The sequence below is a fragment of the Lampetra planeri genome, chromosome 2 (assembly GCF_965212315.1).
Source record: "Lampetra planeri chromosome 2, kcLamPlan1.2.h2, whole genome shotgun sequence".
Classification (NCBI taxonomy): Eukaryota; Metazoa; Chordata; class Hyperoartia; order Petromyzontiformes; family Petromyzontidae; genus Lampetra; species Lampetra planeri.
The window spans coordinates 14416473-14443746 of record NC_136108.1 but is presented as its reverse complement, the minus strand read 5'-3'; the positions used below and the strand labels follow the sequence as shown (position 1 = coordinate 14443746).

The 27274-nt window shown below is 42.4% G+C and overlaps 1 protein-coding gene and 1 pseudogene across 3 annotated transcripts; one reads left to right on the top strand and one right to left on the bottom strand.

Annotated features, from left to right (window-relative positions):
* The first annotated feature begins 2274 nt into the window (after positions 1-2274).
* LOC144728684 (uncharacterized) lies at positions 2275-16877 on the top strand (annotated as a pseudogene). The gene is made up of 9 exons (XR_013587553.1): positions 2275-2508; positions 5449-5654; positions 6470-6562; positions 9674-9756; positions 11445-11563; positions 12210-12307; positions 14930-14998; positions 15888-15946; positions 16369-16877. The product of XR_013587553.1 is annotated as an uncharacterized LOC144728684 (transcript).
* Positions 16878-17071: 194 nt separating this feature from the next.
* On the bottom strand, positions 17072-25490 carry LOC144728675 (nuclear envelope integral membrane protein 1-like). 2 transcript variants are annotated; one of them, XM_078608269.1, is made up of 9 exons: positions 25341-25490; positions 22188-22288; positions 21189-21399; positions 20683-20755; positions 20124-20217; positions 19633-19747; positions 19300-19525; positions 18916-19095; positions 17072-18762 (listed from the first exon to the last, which is right to left on the bottom strand). In XM_078608269.1, exons 1-9 carry the CDS (start codon positions 25420-25422, stop codon positions 18594-18596), a joined length of 1251 nt encoding a protein of 416 aa, XP_078464395.1. In that variant the 5' UTR covers positions 25423-25490; the 3' UTR covers positions 17072-18593. The 2 variants fall into 2 exon arrangements, with proteins under 2 accessions (XP_078464395.1, XP_078464404.1); XM_078608278.1 differs by lacking the exon at positions 18916-19095 and having other exon boundaries at positions 18457-18762.
* Positions 25491-27274: the final 1784 nt, after the last annotated feature.

The following is a 27274-nucleotide window of genomic DNA, read 5'->3' as shown; positions in this document are numbered from 1 at the left end:
TCGCTCTTCAACACAGGCCAGACTATTGGAAGATGTGGGAATACCCATACTTTACCCTACCATGCGCGATCTGCTGATCGGCAAACTGTAGTGAACCCTTTCTACTGATGGGTCGAAAGAGGCAAGACGGAGGGTGCAGTGTGCTAACTGGTATGACACATGAACATCCCTGTATGTTTGTTAAAATCTGCACGTACAGACCAGCTTTCCACTTAGGGACATTGCTCATTAATAATGACGTATACGTATCCAGGATGATAATGACGTAAACTCCGAAACTTTCCAGAGGTACTTAGGCCATGTTATCAACTAAAATAGCCTGGCTAAATTCCCTGCACAAAGAAGGTAAACGAATGTATTCAGTCAATTGCAGAACAAAACGTTTATCAAGTTCATTACTATTACCTTTTCAATTCTGATTTTAAATTGCTCTGCTTTGGAGATTAATGTTTTTGCTTTTAACAACCTGTTTAAAGATGCCTCTGCCTTTAAAACGATGACGAGCGTGGCCTTTAAGCCGAACATGTGCCTCATGGTGAACGATGAACACAAACCTTAAAGGGCTCCATACAGAAAATGTGCATTAATTTAAACAATTTTGCAACCTTTACCTACTTAGGGCCATTCTTTGTTACGATACTTGAATTCGCCAATGGTTTGTAAATAACTACTGTAATGTATTTTATTTAGTAATATGCTGCCTGCAAATTTACTTCCTGCAAATACAAGTCCCATTCTCCCTGGGACCAATTTGGGCTGAAGTGGAAAATTGTTGCTTCATAAGATTACAAGAAAATGTAACAACATACTGTACTATCCAAAAAGATGCTGCATTTGCGGTCTCTTTCTTTAATATGGCCAATTTACAAGTGAAGTGGCATTCCACATGGCATATGGGAGTAAAAGTCTGACAAAGAGAAAAGCCGAGAGTGGTGCATCGTTTGTTTTTGAGAACATAATAGCTGATTTAATCTCCGGTGGAGGACAATGGGTTAATGGCAAGAAGCAGAGGGCTTGTAACGGGGTCAGTTGCTTGTTTGTAACGATGTTTTTTCCCATCCTGTTTTCCTTAAGGATATTTGTATGCACATCAATGCACTGTGTATTAACTAATATTGTTTTAATTGGCCATTTATTTTTCCCAACATTATATTATGGAGATTAAAATAATCTCGGCAAAATGTTGTTTGGAACGAAACAACATTTACAGTGTTGTTGTAGTAGGGTTTTACCCTTTAAACTGGTACAAAACTGACACCTTTATACAAGACATCATGTTTGCAATAACCGCAACACAAGCAGTCAAAATGCAAACAAAAAGAAACAACTCTGATAATGGTAATGATATGCACTGTCCTTGAAGTTGATTGGTCCACACCCGAGACAGCTTTCCTTAGAGCCTAGTCTCCATTGGTGTTGGACCAGATGATGTCAAAAGGCGTACAACTCATTACCATTATCAGAGTTGTTTATTTTTGTTTGCATTTTGACTGCTTGTGTTGCGGTTATTGCAAACATGATGCCTTGTATAAAGGTGTCAGTTTTGTACCAGTTTAAAGGGTAAAAACCTACTACTATATTTTGCCACTGGTAAAGGAGGTATCATAGAACATTTACAGTGGTTACATTTATTTTGCCATTCTTGGATTCGGTTTGAAGGTTATCTCAGAAAAGGGATGCATGTCTTATGTCTCGACAGAATGATTTCGATGAGGAAGCTATTGACGGAGAGTAAACGTTTGTACAAGTGACAGCTGTTGTTGTGGTTTTCAAAAACCGTTGTGTTTGCGAACTCGTTACGTTTGCAAGAATGTTAGTGGCAGAATTCATAGCTGTTGAGTGGCAGAAACTGCGAATACCAGAATAAGGAACGATATTCATACAGCATTTTAGTGATTTTACGAAGTCAAGTCTTGTTCTTTTTTTTACAAGAAAAACTAACTAAATGTAGTGTATGCCGGTACAGTATTTGTGTGCAAGTTAAATATGCAAACATGTTCGTTCTCTGCGTGCCAATGTCACTTTGGAGAAACGGCCACACCATACAGAGTTATAAGGTTTTAATCATTTATGTCGCCATCATCATGATCATCAAACTGCAGAATACAATTCAGACAGTGGGTTCCTATCCAGTTTTTTTTCTCTCTCTATCAAAAGAACTGCACGTGTGGCCATTGTGTCGTCGTTGAGGCTTGCGCGCCAATGTTTCTTCTCGGATGGTGGTGGTGGTGGTGGGTCTCTCTCATTAGAAAGAGAAGCCAATTCATCCCACAGATGGCATCACTGCACTAGCGCCACGTGGCCGACAGGGGCCACGGCGGAGGTGCCGTGTCTGTCGGAGTGCGAGTGGGCCGCGTCTTCTCTTCCAGTTCCGTCTCCGTGCTGGTTGTTTGTGGTGGTGGTGGTCGTGGTAGCTGGTGGTGGCTGGTGGTGGACACAAAACAGAAAAACCCAGCGAGGTTCAGCCACCCGAGGGGGTCTCCGCCGTCACCGCCACGACCACCGACGGTGACTTTGCCACTTGCCCTGAAGAGCGACTTGGCAATGCACACAGTTCCGGTTACTGTGTAAATACATTTAACATATATACACACACCAACACGCAGTACAACAACAGCCAGAAGTACCGTCGTCCTTCGACTCGGTGAGATCGCGGCAGGTATTTATCCTGGCTTTAAATCCACGCATTTGACGGCGATTGCCACACGCACTGCCCCCACGTGCTCTTCACTGCGGTTGAATCAACAACGACGACGCGTACACACGGAAAACTGTTCATGTGTTTTTTTTTTCTTACACGAACTTACGTCCCACTTAGAGGTGTCTACGTTTAATTCCAGTACGAGCCCGATTGCCTTTTATCCGGTTCACTTTCACGAGACTCGCCACCCGCATGGCCTCGAGATGTGATCACCCTCGCCTGGTACGCAGGAGGTCGTGGGTTCGATCCTGACCCTGATGCCTGATCTATATTCATACCTGTCAACCCATACGGCTTGTCGCGTATTCTTTGTGCAGGGAAATTGAGTTGTCAGGTCCATATGGCGGAAGCCGTTTCAATACGGGGAGAAATATAGTGTTTATCCCTTGTAATGGGACTTTGTAGGATGAACGTTGAGATTTATAAGGGAACGGGGTGACCAATAAGGTCTGAATTGGGCCGTAATAAGGTAGCCACTGATAAGGGGTTGACAGGTTTGTATATTTGAAGCTTGCGGTGTCTCATTTCCTTGTGGTCACGTGGATTTTTCTCCGGGTCCTCTGGTTTTTTCCCCCTACGTTTAGAAACAACACCGCGTTTAGAGTATTTTGCTGCTATAATTTTCAACGTGATAAGCCACTTCGTTGAGCTATCATTTGTATCCAGATCGCTTCTGAAAAAGAGCTATGCTGTAAATGGCTGAGTTGGCCATAGCTGGTAAAATAATAGTAGTATGTTACCCAATGCCCTGGCACCTGTGATAACCACCAGCATGACCTTGTGACTCCGTGCCTTGCCACCTGTGAGTACTAGCCAGCATGGTCTTGTGACCCATGCCCAAGCACCCGTGCTGACCACCAGCATGACCTTGTGACCCCGTGCCTTGGCACCTGTGAACACCAGCATGGTCTTGTGACCCCGTGCCTTGGCACCTGTGAACACCAGCATGGTCTTGTGACCCATGCCCAAGCACCCGTGCTGACCATCACCATGGTCTTGTGACCCTGTGCCCTGGCGTCCGTGCTGACCACCAGCATGGCGGTTGCTGGTGTCCCCTGCCCGACCTGACATTAATTTTTTTTTTATTTCGTACGATGGGCAAAGCTTATAATGGGATGTCTTATATGGTTATCCACTCCGTGGCTTCCTGAGATGCTAAATGGAGAAATGAAGCACCTCCCACGAAATGCGGTTTGATGCGATACATTCCTCGGTCTGGGACTCGTGACCACAATCGCACTTGGGGTCACATCCCTCCCATATTCCACTTGTCAAGCGATGTGGCCGCATCGCAGCCCGTGGCCTGTTGTGTAGGTTGGGTGCCACCCACTGTCTTCGAGGGAGGTCGAAGCCAGGGACTTGCTGTTGGGTTCGTGATGTGGTGTGTTGGTTCTTTACGTTTTAAAATTTTCATTGAAAATGGCGTTTTTGTATGCGCTTATTTGTGAATACAATTTAGACCACTTTCTGATTCTACAGCACTCCCACTGGCATGTCAGGATAGGGATGTCACCGTCATCACTGTCGTCCGTGATCTATCCACTGCTGGATGAACGTTGATGCATGACAACAGTTATCAAAATAATGACATTTGTTTACCCAGGAAACTCACTGAGTCTCTTGATCCTTTCAGGTATTGGAGTAGGTGGCGATTGTTGCTTTGTAGATTTCAACTGGGTAATGAGTGAGTGTGATGAAAATGTAGGTAAAAGGTGCAAATATGAGGAGATTAGAAAGGCATGGGGGTGAGGAATGACAGAGGTGAGCGTTCTATAGACTGTGACATGGCCAAGTGGTAAATAAGTTTGTCGCTTGCAGTGTTTTGCGGTGGTTAATATATTAACACACCGTCTGCTTCACAGTGGACGTCAAAGATCCCTTGAATGTATTCGAAAAAGAATGGGCCATGTGTGCCAGCATCACGGTCCAAGTTTGAAAAAAATATTCCACAAATTACTCAATTGGGCTAAAACAGAAACATTGCCCTCAACTGCAAAACTGCTGCAGACGATGACTCCTTTATGTTAGCTGTGCACTATAAAAAAAATGATGCGAACGCCAAATGTAATGATTTGATTACTTGAATCAAACTTCACAGCCAGGGTTACAACCGTTCCATAATTATCAACAGCAGTGTAGATTTCAAATGCAAAACTTATTTTAACTTCATATTTACTGTTTGCAAGGTTGTGTGACTTGACACCATTGTTCCAACATCTATTTTCGAGCATATTCGATTGAAGTGCTATACAACATATTCATGCCTTATCCCAGCACACCTCACACTTGACCATGGTGGCGTTATTATCTCGTGTCAAATTCACTTTTTAAATGTTTTTTTTTTGTGTGTTCCATGCGTTGTTCAGTACGATGTCTTGACATTTTTCTCCACGTCCTAGGAGCTTCTTCGGCACGTGGAGGAAAACGGACATTGACACGTAACCCGAAAACACATCAAATAGCTATACTGTAGAACAGTGTTGTTTGTTCACTCATTTGGGAGGGCAGCCACTTTCGCCCCTAAATATATCAGTGTGAGGGCCACCACACATTAGAAACCATTGGGTTTGACAGCACGATGGGGGTTGTGTATTGCCGGAGGCCGCACGTCATGAGCCGCACTAGAGGCCACGAGGAGCCGCCAGTGGCCCGCGGGCCTTGCGATGAAAAACACTGCTGAAGAGCACGATTGCGAAAGCCTACGCGGGAGGTGACCGAGTTCTGACCCCTGGCTAATTGCTTTGCAGGCATGAGGGCCGTGGTCCTGGCTGCGGGCTACGGCACGAGACTGGAGCGGGACGTCCGGGCGGACGTCACTGGTGTATACTCCCACTTGCTCGGCTGCCCCAAGCCTCTACTGCCAGTGGGGACCCTGCCCCTAGCCTCCCACTGGATGCAGGCACTGGGGGAGGCCAACGCACGTGGCCGCCATGTCGAGCACGTCTACGTGGTGGTCAGTGCATCCTCCTGTGGGCCTCCCTGAGCAGGTTTTAGTTCTGCCGCTCTTCTGCGTGAATTTCCAGTCGACATGGAAACAACGTAGCACTGATGTTCATCCACATTATTAGTGTCACCATCAACAACTCAACAAATTCGAGGAAAGCAACGACAAAAATTAAAATGCAAGCAGAATAGTTCTTCGTGTGCCGAACATCTGTAATCTTGTATTGCATTGTCTGTGTACATCACACATGCGTAAGCTCTTGCATGCTTTCTTTCGCATCAAGTTAATGAACATACATTCTTTCTACTACAGTACTTGATATCTTCGGATGCTTCTGTTGATGTTTGTTGCTTATTGTTTTCCCTAAACGTGAATTTATATTTAATCTTTTATTTTCTTATCTCGACTTACTGTGTGGCACTTTGTAACTCAAATTCAACTGATTGCACAAATAATACGTGATTGCGTATTCTCAAGATGCATGCATATCATTGATTGTTGCATAAAGTTGTGATCCTGAATCGTGACAATTCATGGAATTACGATGGGGGAACAGTGAATCATTGCATGCCTATATTTTAAAGCAGTGTTCCTTCTGCAGACCAAAGGGGACAGACATAATATATTTTTAAGGCAGTGAGAGCTTTGTGGGTAGCTGACATTTGGAGACAATTGATATATGAACATATTATTAGGTAAACTTTTGAGTATTTCTTAGTCGTACATTTACCGTTATCCAGAAAATCATTGCAAGCGAACATGGCTTCCTGTGGCCTGGAGCTGATGCTGCGATTGTGACTAAAGGCTCTCGTTTGTGTGTGCAGACGAATGAGCTCTTCCATGCTAAGTTTAAGGCGTGGGCACAAGATTACAGTCCTTTCGTGACTGTTGTAAATGATGGCACAACTCAAAATGAGGTGAGGATCCCAGTCATTCTGTGTTCTATGGCCCCTCATCGAGTCCCTTATGTTCTGCACCTTTAAGTGTAGCAAAATGTTACAAGTTTATAATTCACAACTGAAAATCAGTTTCCCTGCAACTCTTTGAAGTGATATTTTTAGCAGGTCCAGTTTTCATTAATCTTATAAAGAGTTCCACCATTTATAATAATTTTCATTTTTAAGGTGAATTTCGTCTTTAGATTAGTCCTTGTTTTGGGATAACTTACTCATCTTTCTTGTTATTTTGCGTATAAGCACAATATCAAGGGATATCAGTTATCAGTAATAACATTATAATTTTCTTAATTATAGCCACTAGCATATACACAAATTAACCTCTCATACATAAATTATAATCTGCTCTTAACCCTTTCCAATTCCGAAATGTCTACAAGTTGCGGTGTCGGTCCCTTTCACCGCTGAATCTCAGAACGCGCGAAGTGGTTAGCGTTCATTTTATTTAAAGAGGCATTGCACCTAAAGCTTTCGTGACTGCAGGAATTCATATTCTTGGGTCTTTCGGTAAAGTCACGTAGATAGGTTCAAGGAAAATTACAAAAAACTACGACGTTTTGATCGCAACACAAGCGGTCGTCTTCAGGAAAAGGGGGGTTAGCTTCCAAGGCAAATTGCTTATAAGGGATGTGATATGGGCGTAGCCCAAATGTCAGCAGCCAATGATAATGCAAGTGGTGGGCAGCCCAACCCGACGGTGGTTGGTTTTCCACCAATCAAAGGGCTGCCAGGTTAAAATTACCATGTTAATGAGAGATTAGCATGTTAATGAGAGATTGGCATATTAATGAGAGATTAGCATGTTAATGAGAGATTAGCATGTTAATGGGAGATCGCAGCGCCGCAACGCACGGGTCGGCGCGCAAAGTGGCTGTGCTCATGTGAACCCTGTGAAAGCGCAAGTTTGAAATGGGTGTAAAGCACAATAACAACGGAAGGTGGTACGATGGGAACATCATAGCCAATTATGACTTTAAACTGGTTGATAACGTCCTTCCAAAAGATTGCTCAGTTTGTACCCATCTTCTCGGTTAAAATTGTGTCTGTGTCTATATATATGGATGGCTTCATGAACGAATCTTTGTTGATAGCCATTGGGCTAGCAAAGTACCTTCATCTTGGAGAAATCAATTTCGTGTGAGCCCACCACATTAAAATAATGATCAGCCACGGCCAAGGTATTGGTCCTACCGTGTTTCAGATCTGCCTTGTGTTCACGAACACGGTCCGAGACATGTCGCTTAGTTTCCCCAATGTAACTACTGCCGCAGACACAGCTTAGTTTGTAGACGCCGGGGTATTGCATGTCAGGGATCACATCCTTCCCAGATGGGATCAGATCACGAATTTTATGTACTGCGTTAAATCGAACCTGGATCTTGTGTTTGCTCATGATTTTGGAAATATGTTTTGTGACCCCTGCTATGTATGGCAAGGTGATGGTTTTTATTGGGTCCTCAGATGGTTCTTTCCCAACGGTTGGGGTGATAGCCTTACGGATTGTGTAGTCTGAATATCCATTCATCTTGAGAGCTTGGTGTACGTGTTCCAGTTCACTGGCTAGGTGATGACGGTCGGAAATACATCGAGCTCTATGGTGTAGAGCAGCGGTCCCCAACCTTTTTGGCACCAGGGACCGGTTTCGTGGAAGACAATTTTTTCACGGACCGGGGGGGGGGTTCATCATTGGGTCTTTCCCCCTTTTCAAAGAAGCTTTCCAGCGACGTTGTTTTTTACTCATTTTGGCTAGGGGTTAGCAGCTTGTGGGCTTACCAAAACTGTGACTGAGACAAGTGCGCAGTGCGGGAAAGAGGCACGCACGGAAGTGGTAAATAAAATCATGGGCAGGCCACGCGCGGACTGACCGCTCTCACCTGCTGTGCGGCCCGGACCCTAACAAGCCACGGTCCGGTACCGGTCCGCGGCCCAGGGGTTGGGGACCCCTGGTGTAGAGTTTTGATGAGGGAATTCTTCTGGGATGGATGGTGGTGGGAGTCAGGTTTTAGGTAGGCATCCATATGGGTGGCTTTCCTGTAGACAGAGTGTCCCATTGAGCCATCTGGTCTCTTTTTGATTAAAACATCCAAGAATGGTAACTTGCCATCCTTTTCACAGTAATCTGAATCCCATCTGTGAAGGATGTGATCCCTGGCATGCAATACCCCGGCGTCTACAAACTAAGCTGTGTCTGCGGCAGTAGTTACATTGGGGAAACTAAGCGACATGTCTCGGACCGTGTTCGTGAACATAAGGTAGATCTGAAACACGGTAGGACCAATACATCGGCCGTGGCTGATCATTGTTTTAAAGCGGTGGGCTCACACGAAATTAATTTCTCCAAGACGAAGGTACTTTGCAAGCCCATTGACTATTAACAAAGATTAGTTCATGAAGTCATCCATATATATAGACACAGACACAATTTTAACCGAGAAGATGGGTACAAACTGAGCAATTATTGGAAGGACGTTATCAACCAATTTAAGTCATAATTGGCTATGATGTTTCCATCGTACCACCTTCCGATGTTAGTTGTGCTTTACGCCCATCCACCATTAACATGCTAATCTCTCATTAACATGCTAATTTTCACCTGGCAGCCCTTTGATTGGTGGAAAACCAACCACCGGCGGGCTGGGCTGCCCACCACTCACATTATCATTGGCTGCTGACATTTGGGCTACGCCCATTTCAAACCCGTTATCAGCAGTTTGCCTTGGAAGCTAACCCCCCGTTTCCTGAAGATGACCGCTTGTGTTGCGATCGAAACGTCTTAGTTTTTTGTTATTTTCTTTGAACCTATCTACGTGACTTTACCGAAAGACCCAAGAATTGGCATAGCACCGTTGTTTTTAAAGACATTGTATTCACTGCAGAGAACTGTAGCGACACGACCACACTCTGCGATAGCTGGCGCCAAACTGTGCCACACGCCCTCCCTCATGGGCTTGTGGGAGCCTCGGTACCGATAAAGTTATTTTATTGGGAAAGGGTTCATATTATCACTTGCATTGGTATTACAACTTGAACACAATACCAGTTTCATCCTCCTCTTCACTGGTGTGTCCTCAGGAGCGGCTGGGGGCCATCGCTTGCCTCCAGCTGGTTGTTGAGCAGTGTGGCCTGCAAGAAGACCACACCATCGTCATAGGGGGGTGAGCACATGCAGCCGAGCCTCTAAAGCCTCGTGCATTATAGTCGTGTAACGTTCTCTCTGGACATAATAAGTATCACTCCTGTGTAGCCTTTCGCGGCTGTGCGGTTTAATTCTCCGATGTGATAAAGTTGTGCGCTTACCAACGTAATGGAACGTCTGCCCCTGCGACTGGTTGATTGTGATAGCGTATGCGGGGAGAATGGGAAATTGTCGTCGTCACAAAACAAATGGCAAAGTCGTGTCGGTGGGGGCCAAGCCAATTCTGGGAATGAACACCAAATCGCCTCGTTCTCTCTCTCTCAAGCGTTCATTATATATAAATATAATTTTACATCTGGAAGACTTAATTGAAAACGAAATTTTGCGTGAATTTTCTATCGTCGTTAAGTCGATGTCCTTGCTGGGGGTTCGGTTCGATGCGGACTTTCACCTGTTTGGGATTGCGGGATCGAGATAAGGCGACATAGAGCTGCTGGCCGTGCGAGAAGACCGCCGTCTGCAGATCAATTCTAACGTAATCGAACGTCTGTCCCTGCGCCTCCGTCGTTCATGCACGGGGCGTGTAGGTTTGCATGTTAACAACGGGAAGTGCAGCGTTCATCATATTCATCACAGATAAAGTTGGGCGTTTATGTTATTCATTCTTGTGTAATGGTGCAAAAAAAAAGATAAAATACAAACACATGGGCACACTTGGCTTTTATCAAAAGTGGCACTGATATATTTTTGGAGAAAATTTGTTTTTCTTGTAACAAACTAATAATTATTTACAATTTTAATAAGTCTAAATTTCGATTTAAAGCTTTCGTGACTGCAGGGATTCATCTTCTTGGTTATTTCGGTAAAGTCACGTAGAAGGGAAATAATAAAATAATAAAAATAATCCACGCAGAAACGATCAAGGATGGACTATTAATATACTTTCATATGAATCTCATTAATTTTAGTCAATGTGGGCTTTGAAAGGAAAAATATCAGTGGCATTATGGGCACTAAACTTCAATGGTGCAACGTTATAACTGGTTCACAACCAGCTATCGTCAGGTCTGTTGTGACAACACTGCAGGGTTTATCTTCTTGGTTCTTTCGGTAAAGTCACGTAGAATGGAAATAATAAAATAATAAAAATAAAACATTAAATAATTCTCACGACGTTTCGGCCACAACCCAAGCAGCCGTCCTCAGGTGAAGACCAGGTCTGTCGGGGAGAGCAGTTCAGACGCTGTCTCCCCGACAGACCTGGTCTTCACCTGAGGACGGCTGCTTGCGTTGTGGCCGAAACGTCATGAGAATTATTTTATTATGTTTTATTTTTATTATTTTATTATTTCCCTTCTACATGACTTTAATAAGTCTTTAATTTTTTTATTGCATGAAAATCCACGAAGCCTACCCAGCGTTACACACGGCGTTCAGTGTCAGGCGTTAGGCACAGATCACCAAAACTATATGTATGATTGTCCTCTAACTGCCTCTTTCTTTCACGTAAATATGCCCACTGTTTCTGTAAGGCATCTTAATATGCAGTCACATTCAGATGCTATATAAATCAAAAGGATTGTTTTGGTATGGGGACAGTTCAACTTAATTCTGGTACAATGAAACAATGTCCCATTTAAATGCTGTGGTGATCAGTGGTGATCAGGCGAGGAATGCAGAGACCATGTGCTGCTTGTCATGTGGCAGGGACACGCTTTTCTATGAAGACTTCAATCTTTCTGCCGTGATCGACCGCTTCTTGAGTCTGCAGGAGCACAGAGGGCCCGACTGCAGCTTGGTGCTGTCCTACTCCTGTGCGGATCTTGGTGTGGCCACTATGCACACAAACACTTATATCGATGGATTGGAATTTTGTTGTGGTATTTTGGATGTGTATTATATTTTCCTTGATAAATAGGTGAGAAATCATGGAAAATATCCAACTAACAAAGAATATATTTTTCATTGAAGTCAATATTTGTGATTGGATGTGATTTATGGGCTGTCACCTTGTTATCAAATTGTTGATTTATTTGTAAATATGCAATTTGGGAACATTAAGTTGACATTGCAGGATGTTGTTATACATTTAACAAATTCATATCCACTTTACAGTAGAAAATATATTTTAAAAAATTGGTATGTAAGCCAGTTAAGGTGATTTATTATCATTAAATTTATGTAGGAAATCATTGTTAGATTATTGTGTTTGATGAATGAGATGTGCAAATATAAATGCTTTGATATATATGTTTTGATATATATATACACATCTATATCAAATCATTAGAATAATCTGTTATCAGCTGCTGTCCTTTAGTGCCTTGTAGTTTTGGATGCGTTGTGTATTGATTTTTATTGCACTTTTGGGAATATGAATCGGCACTGTTGTTGGCACGTCAATGTGTAGAGTGTAGATCTGTGCATACCCAGAGGGTGACGGTGCATGCCTGGTGGGTGCGCTGCGTGCAGAGACCACTAAGTTTGGCATTCTGGAGGTGGACGAGACGCAGAAGGTTACAGCCTTCTTGGAGAAACCCAGCGCTGAGGAAACCAGCTCACGGAGAGCGGTAGGGCGGCAATATAGACAAAGGCTCCTCTTATATTTTTGGGACCCTTTTTGACGTGATCAATATGATGAAGTCTCCCATAGATATAACTACTGCTCAAGCAGAGCTATTAATGCTTTGGATATTTGCATTTCCTTTTTGCTATTTGCCTTCGGCATTATCTGGTCTAAAACTGGTGAGACAAAGGCATAAAGGAGGCTGTTGTTGATGTCAGCCCATTAGTTTGAAGAACAATGCGTACATTATCAAAGCATGTTTGTCTGTTTTACCACAAGCATGTGTGGTTAATGCAGACTGGATGCCATGCAATAGGTGTCTATTTGATGTTTGAGCATCTGAACACCTGTGTTATTTCAGAAATGGGTAAAGCCTATTCTTTTTTCATCAAAGGCACCTCTTATTTTCTGGACAAGTTTCTGAAGAGGATGCTGTTAATGCGCATCTGTCGAGGCCAACGTCACACAGAATGTCTCCCTACTATTTATGTTGGCACAAAGCACGAGGTAATATTTTTTGTTGAGTCAACTAGAGAGAGGCCATGAACAGCATTAGATACAATATTTGTTTGTATTACAAAGAACCTAAACCAGGTTTACCATTATCACAGTGCAGTGCGCTAACCACCACGACGCCACTGCTGACCAGCTGCCTGCTCAGTGCATCATAGGACAAATGGTCACATGTGCATTTTCACTCTGAGCACCAAAAGATACATTCCATGGCCCAAGCCCTTGACGGACAATTATGCATGTTCATAAGTTAAATTAAAAATTTCGATTTAAAGCTTTCGTGACTGCAGGGATTCATCTTCTTGGTTCTTTCGGTAAAGTCAAATAGAATGGAAATAATGAAGTAAAATATTATTATATTATTTTATTATGTTTTATTTTTATTATTTTATTATTTCCATTCTATGTGACTTTACCGAAATAACTAAGAAGTTAAATTAAAAAGTTGCCTACTCCTTTTGGGTACAGCACTGGCAGTAGGGAGGGGCCATCCATTCAGTAGGTACGCAAAAATCTGTCAAAACTTGACCCCTCCCCCCTCCCTGTACCTACGCGTACTTTTAACACCCCCCTACCTGTGTACGTACGCTTGACCCCCCCCCCCTCCCCTGAATCCTATAGAATGGCCGATATTTAATCCACGCAGAAACGATCAAGGATGGACTATTAATATACTTTCATATAAATCTCATTAATTTTAGTCAATGTGGGCTTTGAAAGGAAAAATATCAGTGGCATTATGGGCACTAAACTTCAATGGTGCAACGTTATAACTGGTTCACAACCAGCTATTGTCAGGTCTATTGTGACAACACTGCAGGGTTTATCTTCTTGGTTCTTTCGGTAAAGTCACGTAGAATGGAAATAATAAAATAATAAAAATAAAACATTAAATAATTCTCACGACGTTTCGGCCACAACGCAAGCAGCCGTCCTCAGGTGAAGAACAGGTCTGTCGAGTGATGACTTTGTTTGATGTCACTGCATAGCCAATAACCTGACAGACTTTGTGTTTAAAGTTATCCGCAAGAAACCCTGCAGTTTCGATTTAAAGCTTTCGTGACTGCAGGGATTCATCTTCTTGGTTCTTTCGGTAAGAACAGGTCTGTCGATAAGACAGACCTGTTCTTCACCTGAGGACGGCTGCTTGCGTTGTGGCCAAAACGTCGTGAGAATTATTTTATTATGTTTTATTATTATTGTTATTTTATTATTTCCATTCTTCGTGACTACCAAAAGAACCAAGAAGATGAATCCCCGCAGTCACGAAAGCTTTAAATAGAAACTGCAGGGTTTCTTGCGGAGAACTTTAAACACAAAGTCTGTCAGGTTATTGGCTATGCAACGACATCAAACAAAGTCATCACTCACGAGAGTATTTAAGCAAACAGATAGTCCACCGCCGGACTATCTAACTCATTTGAAGGCCAATGTAGATAAATTATTATCGAGGCTTCACCTCCCCCTTTCCTATGCGTACATTGTCAGTAGACCCCCCATACGCAAGCGTACGCAATTTGGTGAACCCCCCCTTCCCCCTCCATGCGTACGTACTAAATGGATGGCCCCGTATTGGACACAGCCTCCCACTATCAGCTCTCTAGATTGTGTCCAGATTTTAGCTGACTACAGCTTGAGTTATATGAATAAACACCCAAACTCCCCGAGGACTGTTCCTCGGTACCCTTCTTAATCACCCAGTCGACAAAGGTTTTTAACGCCTGAACATTAAACTGGGCTTGGCTGCTAGATCACATATCATGGGCAGTTGTGTCTTGGCAAATGTTTAGTTCATCTTGGAGTAATTGAATCGTTATGAATAGCAATTTAACGATGCATTAATTCATTGATATTGATTGGTGAGCTCATGTTGCGTTCATCAAATCGAGTAAGATTCGATGTTTTTAAGATTTGTATGTTGTATGCAGCTTATAGTGGCCGCTACATTCACCACATTGTAAAAACGAATGAAAACATGAATCGCAACCCTGAATGATGACAATTTCATCAAATCGCCAGAGGTGAATTGTTGCACCACCAGGTTACATACAGATATGCTACATTATTTTAATCTTGTGAGCTAACCCAGAGATGCTCTAATTTTGTGTTGCAGTGTCCGTGTTTTTATGTTTATTCTAAACATGCCCTGCCATTGTTGAAAGACTTCCTACATGAGAGGAAGGTGAGCAGTACTTTTTACTCAAAATTGTATATGATGGATTTGCTAAAAATATTTACCGTCTCACCTTATTCCACAATCTTTCTGTAAAGTTTTTTTTTCCTACATCTCCATTGCAAATTTCACTAATCCCCACCGTGAAAAAAAATCATACATTTGGTGAAAATTATTGCCGTGGCCAAAACCTGAACACAAAAGTCCAGCCAGCCATGAGTTTCCTCACAAAAAAACCCCTTGAGTCAGTGAGAGGCTCATGCAATCCATTGATATCTGAATGCAAAGTACTTGTAGGTGCTTGCAAATTGGTTTGTAAAAATAGTGTTGCCAATTATCAATTTTTCTCTTGCACTGTATGAATTATCATGTGGCTCACGCTATTGCTTATCTATTTCCACACATGTGATAGTAGCCTTGTAGTTAAGAAGCCCACAGATCTGTTCTGTCACTCTATCGTGGCCCATATTTAAGCAATGAGCACCGATGGCCGAAAGCAGCTCAGTTTTTTATCAAGTTGTCGCGCATGTCTGTAATCCGTTATTGTGGAGGCAATGGTTGGTGGACCACACTCGTCTTGTGAAACTCCCTTCACACAGGCAATGAGTTGCCATACCCTTGCTTTCCAAGAGAACTGGTAGAGCAATTGTGAACTCCACCTGTAGTTGCCCCTTCACACAGCTGGATTTTATCTGGGTGCTCTCGTATCCTCCCATATAGGTAAACGCTCATTAATTTGCCAATAATGCCTAAACATATAGGGGATCACAGACTTTGGTACCGGCTAACCGCCAGGCTGCCTTTCCCATCTGTGGTTCCTCTTGACGAGTCTCTCTCTGCGAGAGTATACGCATACTGTGCATTACAAGTTGAAATTGTCATGACGATTACCTTTCAGGATGCTCCTCTGGAAGCACGCGATGCTCCTGGAAACTTCCTGGCGTGGCTGTATCCAAGGTGTGCGTCCCGTCAACTTCCACTCATCCCTGCTTCCTCTCAAATGATGCCAAACCTGATATCTCCCTAGAAAACACTTTGCTATTTTGGAGACTCGAGATTCAGGAATCTATTGATTGCCGAGATAAGGAATAGCATAGATGAGGAATTTGCAGGTCTATTAAGCAGTGTTACAATACAATTGTGGAAATTAGAAACGATTTAGCTTTAATTTAGACCCATTTTTATAAAAGCCACGCCACGCTACATTAGCATCCTATCAATGGATGGTGATGTTCAAAGTTGCCTGAGAGGCATGCTGAACACGAGTTACGTGACAAAATATCCACACATGACAAATTATCCCTTAAACTACAGCTGCCAAGGATTAATTCTCTTTCCTCCCTCCCTTCCACCCCTCCCCCTCTGCCTTGGGACCCTAGGAAACCGGTGTACACGTTTGAGGTGTCGGGGAGGTTTGACGTGGGCGGACTGCAGTCCTACCTGGCCTGTCACAAGCACTTTGTCGACAGGGACGTTTCTTTCGGCAACGCACAGGCAGATGCTGCCACCTAGCTGCGATGGGTCCGAGCACGGCACGCAGCAAGGAGCAGCACTCAACGTGTGGATGGCGGATAGCTCTCTCCAGTAATTTAAAGGAAAAACATGGAACGAGCGTTACTGAAATGGAAATACTTGTCTCTAATTTATACAATAAAACATGAATGCGACAAGCCAACTCCACTTAAGTCTTTTAAAAGAAAACTGAGGATAAAAGGCTTTCCCCCTCTGCAGTGCATTTAACCTAATGGCTGTTATGGAAGGCATTTTTACACTCAATCATTTGTCAGTATGCATTAATGTAAAAAAAAGCCACGACGGACACTTATTTTCATGCATTACATATTGCTGTTAAAAGTATTCCTGTCATCCAATAAATATGCTAATTCTATGTTTTTGCTTGAATAGACAACCTAACGCAGGCTTGTCACATATGCTTGTTTGCAAAAAAAAAATCAGTGGTTACACTTAATACAACAATTATCCATTACCAATTATAAACTATTGTTGCCGTACCGTAAACAAGTGTTTATAAGCAGCACATGTTTGAATTACACTGACATAACATAGAGGAATCGAACCACGTAGTTTAGAGGAAATTTATTTCCGTTAACACCAACGCGCACGGAGTCGTCCCGAGTGAGGCCAGACGTTTTCTCAAGCCCTTATAAAGCAAGTCCCCCCTCCAAACTTCTAGAATCATCTCAGACACTTCTTGCCCTTCATCAAACCCAACGCGAATTTGTCTTTAACCAACCCTCATCTCTAAAAATTTCCCGGGCTGAGTTTCGAACGGTTCCACTAATTGGCTCCTCCCACTCACAACCCACCAATGTAGTAAGCACTGTTGAGCCAATCGCACTAGTAGATGGTTATGGATGATATTGGTCGCAAAAGCCTACGTGTTAAACTAGATGGTTGTTGGATGTGCTGGCCGTTGCATCTTGACAGCTGGCCAATGGGCTGCGACCGTACCCGTTGCAACGGTCAGGCTGTCAGTTTATTATGATGGAGACCCTACGTAGAAAAGTTCAAGATGATAATTTCCTGACAGGGTATATTCACCTGCAGTTACAGAAAACATTCAAAAACCTTCCCAATTTAATAAACTTTAATAACGAAGCAAAGCAGTAAAAATTTTATAAAACTAATAAAATATCACATTTCATAAGTCGTGATTATACATTTACAACTTTACTCAGTAGGAAAAATAAAACTGCAAGCGGCCAACAAATGTGTTCCCCTCTGTACATGCTTGGAGAAGTATTTGTAATGTTGGCTCAAATGAGGTCAGGTGAATTACACTAGTCATCAAGACTACAAAACAGAGCATATTTAAAGGCACGTTTCTCAACTATGCAAGTTTTACAAGGCACCACTTTGTTAATGAATACGAGAGTACTGCAATTCAAACCTGCCGATAATCTTGTTAGAGCTCACTAAAACGAAGTGCAAGTATGACCAGCAGTGCAAGTATTTTTGGAAATCCACCACAATACAATATGTACATTTATACCAAGAGCATAAAATTGTGCTGCATACTTAACGTTGCACAAGGACATTTAGTTTGCTCTTACAGATTTTGAATACATTGTAAAGTGTTACCAGCAGAACAGCATTATCTCAATACAGAAGGGGACATTCCTTCACCTGGGATAGTGGAAGCTCATTTGTCTCAATATAGAAAAATACTTTTAGCAATACCAAAATGCTTACTCTTGAATTGATGGTTTAACTTAGGTATGCAGCATGCATTCTCAGAATTTATATGGCTAAATCCATGTCATAATTGGTTTAACAATCAAACATCAAGCGTCCATACTGAATGGTCGTACGTGAAACACGCCACAAATAACAGACTGACGACTTGAATATACCATATTTTTTGCCATCTCATAGATCGAAAATGTTAACACGGCATCTAAAAAGGCAATATATACACATATATCAAGAAGAACACATTAAAATCTACCACGTAAAATATTTAAAGGACAGAAAAAGGCTGTTTGATGATATTGCTTGCATTTTGTTGCCCTAAATATGCACTTAGTATATCTTCGTTTAAATCAGTCATCTAACCAGCTTCTGTGGTGTGACATCTTGGTTGTCAGTCTGAGTGGTTGAGGTGGTTGGAGATGGCTTCCTCTTCACCCTCATCTTCATTGAATGAGTTGTACCACTCATCTTCTAATTCCCATGGATGGCTGTACTGCTGACTGTGCAGTGATATTTCCTGTGGGCCGAGATGTGGTGAGCCCTCCACGAAATCTGCAAACCTGAAGTACAAAAAGTATAGTTATTTTGCGGAGAGAATCTGCGATATGAAAAAAACACATGGGTTTCTATCAAATACTGATTGGAAAATGGCCAAGCTTTTCCTGCAATGCTGTGCCACTGGTTGTGGTGTATGTAGGGGAGTGACTCTTTACCGTCTTGGGGAGTTGAGCTGCGTGACAGCTTTCCAAGCATGGAAGTCAGGGCTGCGGCAAAGCTCGCGGAGACTTTCCAGGGCTCGTTGAGTCTCCACCTCACCCTGCTGTTGATACTCTTCCTCCGTCAGCAGGCGCACCTCAGGGGGATGCTTAAAAGGTGTCTTAAACCCAACTTTTCTGTAATTTGGCCAAACAGGTGTCCCCATGATAAAACGGACAAGGCAAGCTTAGAAAACCCAAGGCAAATGTGAAGATAAACTAAGAACATTTACAAATTATATTTTCATCAGTGCGTTGTGATTACATAGATGTTATAATTTACCACATGTTTCTGTCCACAATGGGAAACCTTTATTTAGGATGCATACTTCAATTTCTCACCTGCACACCCATGCCACAGCACGAACTGGGTAGTGAAGCAGGCGCATGGCAACGGCAACCAGCACCATAGCAAAAGAGATCGTGGAGATCTGCGTGCCGTTGTAGATGAACAAAAGCGCGAGCAGCTGCAGTGTCCAAGTCATGATGTGCAGGCTCCGCTCGTTAGTCACAGGTCCCAGCCGGTAGCAGACAGCAAAGCTCACAAAGCCCACTGCCGCCAGGTAGCCTGCATTCACATGTTACAAGCATGGCCCTTATCCAAATGCAAGTTATTCTCACAAGAGTGGGGTTTGATCAAGAAACTTGAGGACTATATTTCATAAGTGTACTTACCAGCAACATACATCTTGTGATCAGCAAGCAATTCTCCCAGGTGGCGGTAAGTCCACTGCATTGCATAAAGAGCAGCGGACCATCCTCCCACCATTATAGCGTAAACACTCGACCTCTGTAATGGCAACAAGCCGGCAATTCATCTTTATGTTAAAATAAGTTGTTGCCTTTCAAGCACTAATTCACTTGCATAACAATCAGCGAGAGCCTTGGTACTGTCAAAACGATAATTCACCCAAAGCACTGTTACAAAATGTGCGAAGACAAGATATTTTATGCATCTCGAGACAATGCAAGAACAATTGATATTCACTGTGATGTGGGAGAATTGACGTAAATTAAAAAATGGCATCATGTAATAATTTACACTCCATGCAATTTTAGGACCACAAAGCACTTTTTGAAAATTATGGCAAACAAAGAATTGAGCTGCCTGTGCTATATGCACCCGGTGGCTGTCACGTGACGTGTATGTTCTTCCAACAACAAACCTTGGGAAGAAAGCGGCCAACAACAAAGATGATGATGAGCAGTGATGCCACAATCCCCAAGAGCACACCCGATGAGTAAAAGAATGTCGCACTCCTGCAAGTACATGACAAACAGCTGTGAGATGACCCAATCGTGGCCACTAATCTGCTACACTCCTACAGTTATAAAGCATCCAATTTGTGTTTTACAGTTCCCAACTAAAAACCCTTGACATCTTAAAATGGACGGTTAAGCTTGACAAGCAACTGAAAACTTTGATTTAAAGTTTGACCATTATTTCAAAATATAAAAAATGTGTGGCAAAAATCTAGCAAAATTTCGTGATCCCTTAGCACCAGTATCAGTACTTGACTGGATTCGTTGGTTGTAAATTGTAAATGTTGTGTGCTGTAGCAACAGTGGTGTTTTGTTTTATTGCTCTTAAACTACCAGGAATATTTAATTGCAAAAGCAGCATGCTCAAAGTTATATTATACAATGCTGCATAAGTCAAACATTGGCTATAATATACAGTGGCTTACATGGAACGCCAAGCATTGAGCATTTTAAGATGCATACCTACTAAGATTTTCAGCATAGAAGAAAAGAATCATTCCAAAGAGGAGAATGCCGATTAACCTCCAACTAAATGCTGAAAAAACAAAAACACATACAAATTGTAAGAGCATTGGAATTTACAATAAAATGTACAACACAATTAAAATCCTAAAACTCATTTTTGACCAGCATGGTGAAATGATATGAAATAACCCCATGGCAGACATGCTATGGGAAGACCTTTATCCAGCAGTTGATTAACAATTGGAAGTAATTGTATGTTTCATAATGCAAATTCAAAGCATTTAAATCCAGGTCACAAACACACCACAGGCACAATTCACGAGTTTGTAGCAAATGCCAATATTTTTTCTAAATAATTGCCATTTTTTCCCCCCATTATCTGTCAACTGGGCTCCTGATCCACCAAAAAGCATAAGGAAAATGGTTTTGTGCAACACATGAATCAAACCCATATTACTGTAAAGTATATTGTATGAGATACTCTCCCTATAGAAGTGTCATACCGGTACGGATGACTTTGACTTCATAGATGCCGCTCGTCTCCACGCAGAAGCAGGTCTGGTTGGCGAGGTTGAAGTAGTGGTAGACATCTCGGGAACCACTGCTCACCCGTCTCCACATCCAGCTATGCCAGCTGCTCACCTGCTGCTGAATCTCCGTGGCATTGTGCCCCATCAGCAACTTCACGTCACCATTCTTTCCCTTCACCTCCACCTGGGAAGTGGAATGGGCTCACAACTCCACACTACTGCTGTCTGCTGATATGGAACCTATAGCTGGTTAAAATATTGAACCTCTGCATATGGGGAAATTAAATGGGGAAATTATATCTGAAGATTATTTCTCGATTTACTGGGAAATGCCTGGAGGTTTAACTGCAATTGAATAACACTTTAAATGAGTTACACTTTTGCTTTTTAGACATTTTAACTATGACTTTTCAAGCCAAATGGTTATTCAAGATACAGTATTATAAATATAAAGCTTATTTTTCACGAAGAGCTCATTGTGACCAAAAGTCTGTTTAAGGAAGACCTGGTAATCGACTGCAATGTATCTGATGTAACCTGCTGACACTTGATTAGCCCTTTTTCTAAGCATACTCTTCCCCGTTCAGTCTTCCCAATGCTAACACAAAATACGCCAAGCCCTCGCTTAATGCGTGTTCATACAACGCATTTTCGCTATAACGCGGTTCTTCTATTGGGGACACTTTACGCACAGCGCAGAACGTGCCCGTTACAACACGGATTCTGAGTGGTTGACGACTTACTACTTTCTGGAGCTGCGTGGCCGAGCGGTATTATACAGTGCACTGCGGCCTACCATCATCTTAGTTGTCATGCCATGGGATGACTGCAGGCAGATTTTCTAGTGCCAATGTGATTCAGTAGAGTAAATCCTCGCTTTCTACGTTTTTGCTTAACGCGGAACTTTTCGAAACATTTTTACGGCATCAAACGAGCAATTACTGTAAGACCAAAAAGTGATGATTGTCTTACATGTATCGTCAACCAAATATCTTTTAGTTGTAACTTAGCCGGTGTGAAGCAAAACGTCTGGGTTTTATTGTGCTCTTCAACGGAGCCAATCTTCAAAATGCCTGCAAGGATACACACAGCACATAATCACCACAGGCACACCAATGTTAAAATATTCAATGTTGGTTCAAGTCATTCCTGGATTTTTTCTTGCAGAACAGTGTTTCAATTCCAGGAACATAGAAGCTCAAATATTACTCAACATAAGTCTCCACCACAGTGCAGAGCTTCCCAAGCCAATACACAATTGCCTGAAGAATGTCTCTGCTCGAATGTCAGAAAACACCTGATTTGGATGTATGGGAGAAACTCCAAACCCTCGATGTTCAACTTGGCTGTGGGCGCATGGGCTGCATAGGGTCAAGCATTGTCTTGGAGAAAAACTATTTTTCTGGACAGAAGGCCAAGATGTTTCTTTTTTTTATTGCGATGCACACATCCTGAAGGTAAAATAGGAGAATCTTGATTTGAAGCTTTCGTGACTGCAGGAATCCATACTCTTTGGTTCTTTCGGTAAAGTCACGTAGGTATAAAATAAATCACGTTTCGGGCGCAACACAAGCGTCCGTCATCAGGTGCTTTCCGACCATGTGTTGCGCCAAAAACGTCGCGATTTATTTTATTTTATACCGACGTGACTTTACCGAAAGAACGAAAGAGTATAGTAGACAATGTTAATAATGGTGCCCTTGGCTGAATAATACATATTAATATTGTACTGTAATCATCGTGTCAGAATTAATTGGGTGGTAAAGATGCTGTTTCCATTCCATACTGAAATGCTTTAATTATGGTGTGCGATTATGAATCTAGGTCTCGTCACTGGTGACAATGCGTTCCGGGAATGTTTGGCTCCCTGCGATTTCCATCTTTGAGAATCTGAGCACTTGAGTGGGCAACGATTACAATCAGATCTCGAACTGAAGACGTGTCCTGATAGGTTTGAAGCGAAGAAACACTTCTTTCTATGTTGCTTTGGGCATGCAGGCACTTTTACATGGGTGCAAAATTTGCTGTGGATGGAGAATACGTTGAGAAATAGGTACCATTGCTGTCATTCTGGATTATAAAATATTTTCTGTGAGAAAAATTACAAGCATGGCTTTAACCACACCCTGTACAGTATAGAGATTTTATTACGCAAGGTAGGCATGCAATCTTACATATGCTATTGCCCTCTACAACTGTATGGCTGTATAGTTTTTAGGCTGATCACTAGCATCAGTTGTGGGTCAAGTGTCTCAGGTCACTCCTGGATAAGGATCAAATGCACATTAGTCAATGGCAGCTAGTCTGCAGCTAAAACACATGTCAGTAGTATCCTCACTCTTTGGTTCTTTCGGTAAAGTCACGTAGGTAGAAAGAAAATACAAATCACGACGTTAGTAGTATCCTGAGTTTACTCTTCAGTTAAGCTTGAATTTAACCTGCGAAAGCCTAAGATTGTAGAGTATTTAGAATACACTTTTATGGATACATATCGGATCAAATTAGGAACATCTCCAAATAAATGTATTAATGTACACAAGTCCTTTTTTTTGTCAATCCACTGCTGCATGATAACTTCCTCTCGCCGTGGGTCATGGGGGTTGTTTGACTAAACTCCACGGTGGGGCGTGTGGGCTCGTGAAGACGGGGAGCATGGGACAGTGCCAATGAATGTTGCCGTTCAGGTTCCTCTGCGGATCTGACGATCTCCGGCGCATGCTAGTTGATTTGGTGATATGCTAAATAAGGTAATCGGTAGGAAATAATAATTAAAATGCGGTGCTATAGAAATATAGCTAGCAGAGCTTAGAGAATAACTACTGTTGCCATCTCTTGGGTACAAAATATTCATCGAGACATCACTAGAAGTACAATATCTCAAAACTCAAAGTATTTTAATACAAGAGTCCCCCCTATATCGGTTTGTCCCTAACTTATTGTAATTATACTCTTACCAATCTAAAAACAATCGGTCCGAGACAATCTACACGACTGGGAATGTAATGTTTAAGTGATGTTTGAGCAATATTTTCGATTTTCCATGTAACAGTTGATTTTTGTTCCGATTTGTATTTGCTTCATTGCTCTACTTAGATTTGTTTAGCTTTTTTTCATTTTGGTGACCATGGTTACTCTTGCAAATAAGACGATCCAGGGATCTTTTGAGTTCTACACCCGGTTAATCAAAATACACTCGAACATTGTCTGCCGTCGTGTGCATTATATATGCCACTGACAAAAACCACGACTATCAATATCTTGGGAAGCCAGAATTTCCCAGGACAGACGACTCAAAGAGGGCTGCTCCCTGTGGAAACCAGTACGGGTGGCAGCCCCAACGTGTTAAAGGAAGCGTTAAGCAATGTCAGGTGAACTGAACAATGTCATCTTTGGCAGGCCATGGTGATCAGCGAATATATAATTTCGGGGAACATCGAGACGCGAGAGAGGAAGGACACAAGCCGTGCACGAGTAATTGTGCATGAATGGCATAACCTCGAGGACTTCCAAAAACGTACTAAATTCATGGGGAACACTTACACGCGTGCGTGGCGCGACAATCGTCCACCTTCACAATCGATAACAGCATTGATATTTCGATACACAACCCATGCGAGTGCCAGACAAAACGCTGCATATGTCCAAAGCAAAACGATACGATGGGTGGAGGTTACAGCAATACGAGTCCTACGACTTTCCCAACGTGCTGCTTTAAACATTGACGCTTTCACTTTTGACTCACAACTTTACACGACTCACTACCACACCACCGTTAACGCAGCATGTGACAGGCAACCTCCCCTCTCCACTTGCTTGCGGCGGAGATGCGCTGGTTGGTGTACACTCGTCGGGCGAAACGCTGTTGCTCACGCCGTTAAACGCCAAAGCAACGTAAAGAGAACAACAGCAACAACTAAAACAGCAACAACTAAAACAGCAACAACAACGACGACTCCCCCCTCGTGGTTGTGAAAGGCGCGAACATTCAACGCCAGCATCACGGCCATTGCTGGCCTCTGACTCTCGGCGCCGACTGCGAAGTTCTAACTCGACACATGAACAACGCCAGCAACGAGAGTCGAGAGAGATACGTGCAGATAAAGAGTGACAACGAGAGGCGCGTACGGGGTTCGTCCGGAGCTGCAGAGACGCGGAGGAGGAGGATCAGAAGCGGCGGTAGCAGCAGCAACAACGCGCATTGCGCCATGACAGCGGTGTGGATCGATCCGCTCGACGCTACTCGGCGATTCGATTCCGCAATCGATTTTTTCGTTTATAGCAGTGGAGAATCGAGTCGCGATTTTTGTTTGCACGAGGTTAATCGAGTCGACTAATATCACGAATTCGATTCGCAAGCACGACTGCAGATATTCTTGGTTCTTTCGGTAAAGTCACGTAGTAGGGAAGTAATAAAATAATACAAATATAAAAAAACACATGTTTATTTTATTATTTCCCTTCTACGTGACTTTACCGAAAGAACCAAGAATATGAATCCCTGCAGTCACGAAAGCTTTAAATCAAAATTGTATGACTGCAGATGCTTATGAAGGGCAATTGCCTGAAACGTTGCCTATTGTATATGTATACCCCCCCCTCCCTTTTTGAGGAAGGGATACTGACACATTTGTTGAGTTTACTGCGTATTATTTTACGTTTTTGAATACACCTTTTAAAAAGATTACGTTATTGAGAATGTAATGGGGGTTACAACACATCTGGACCACCACGAAAAGTCACCATTAATAATATTGAGCTGTTTTTATATTTTATTATAACAGAGAGCCCCCCCCCCCCCCCCCTGTTATCAATGCCCAATGTAACCATTGTCCCCGTACACAGTATTCCACACGTTTGATCTTCACAGCTGGAACATAATTGGGTTAAAACAAATCTTCAGGTATTGGTGGCCTGGCTAAGACGAAAAAATAACATAAAAAAAACATTTTGTTTAAACACGCTTTTATGAAATGTACCGTACTAGTAATGTAAGAATTCCACGACTCCAGGAAGTGGCCCCGAAGCTTGCCATAACGTAAGTGACCGTGGCCAATTACAGCCAACGTCAGTTGACTGTGGACAATTAGACCCAAGCCGAAACATAACATATAAAAAAAAATGTTTACAAATATATATTTCTTATGATAGAATATAGTATTATCATCAGTATGACATAAGTATACCAAGTTTGCAGTCGATACCACATTGGGAAGTGGGTTAAAATTGAGTTACAAGATTTGAGGATACAACAACAACGACGACAACAACAACAGAGTGAGTGAGTTAAATGAAAGCGTGTAAAAAACCCAACATTTGTGAACCAATAGCCGGTTACCATGATAAGCTGTACCAGTTGACCTTTGGCAACGGCCACTTGTTAATTATTTACAATTGGAAGTGAAAACGTGAAACGCCACCTCCTGGTTTGATCATGAATTATACTCTTAGGTTTTTTCGTTAAAGTCACGTAGGCAAAAATAAATAAATAACAAATAATAATAAAAATAATAAAAATTAAATATTTATATTTCTTTTTTATTTCTTTTTTACCTACGTGATTTTACCGAAAAAAACCTGTTACGAAAGCTTCAAATCTAGAATTGGTCATGAATTGGCAGTATAGCAAGTGGATTATTTTATATCTGTTCGAGGATTGAGTTGTTGCTGCCCGTTCGTAGCGTGGGGTTTTACTCACGCATCCTCCCACATATATAAGAACGAATTCATGGAGTTGGCCAAACATCCAAATATAGGTCCACAGAGCTTGGGTAATTGTTTGGCGCCGGTTCTAGCTGCCTTCCCATTCACCTGTGGTTTCCCGCACTTCTGAATCCCATGAATACTGTGCATTACACACGTGGGTATTTTATATTTTAAATACCGAACACTGTACTATATAGTCATCTAATGGATAAAAGGCGTCCTCTGGTCTTTTGGCATCATCTGGTCTAGCACCGTTTGATGCTAGGCTCAAAAGAAAGCTGTTTCTGGTGTGGACCGATCAGTTTCAAAGACAATGCATATATTATCAGAGTATGTTTTTTGTTTGCATTCTGACC

Bases quoted from the DNA above. Each gene is read 5' to 3' on its own strand.
- LOC144728675 (XM_078608269.1), bottom strand. From the start codon at position 25,422: ATGGCGCAATGCGCGTTGTTGCTGCTGCTACCGCCGCTTCTGATCCTC. The intron at 19,096-19,299 runs GTGAGAAATTGA...GCCAAATTACAG, and splicing joins GCTGTGGCATGGGTGTGCAG to AAAAGTTGGGTTTAAGACAC. The intron at 18,763-18,915 runs GTAAAGAGTCAC...TTTGTACTTCAG, and splicing joins CAGCTCAACTCCCCAAGACG to GTTTGCAGATTTCGTGGAGG.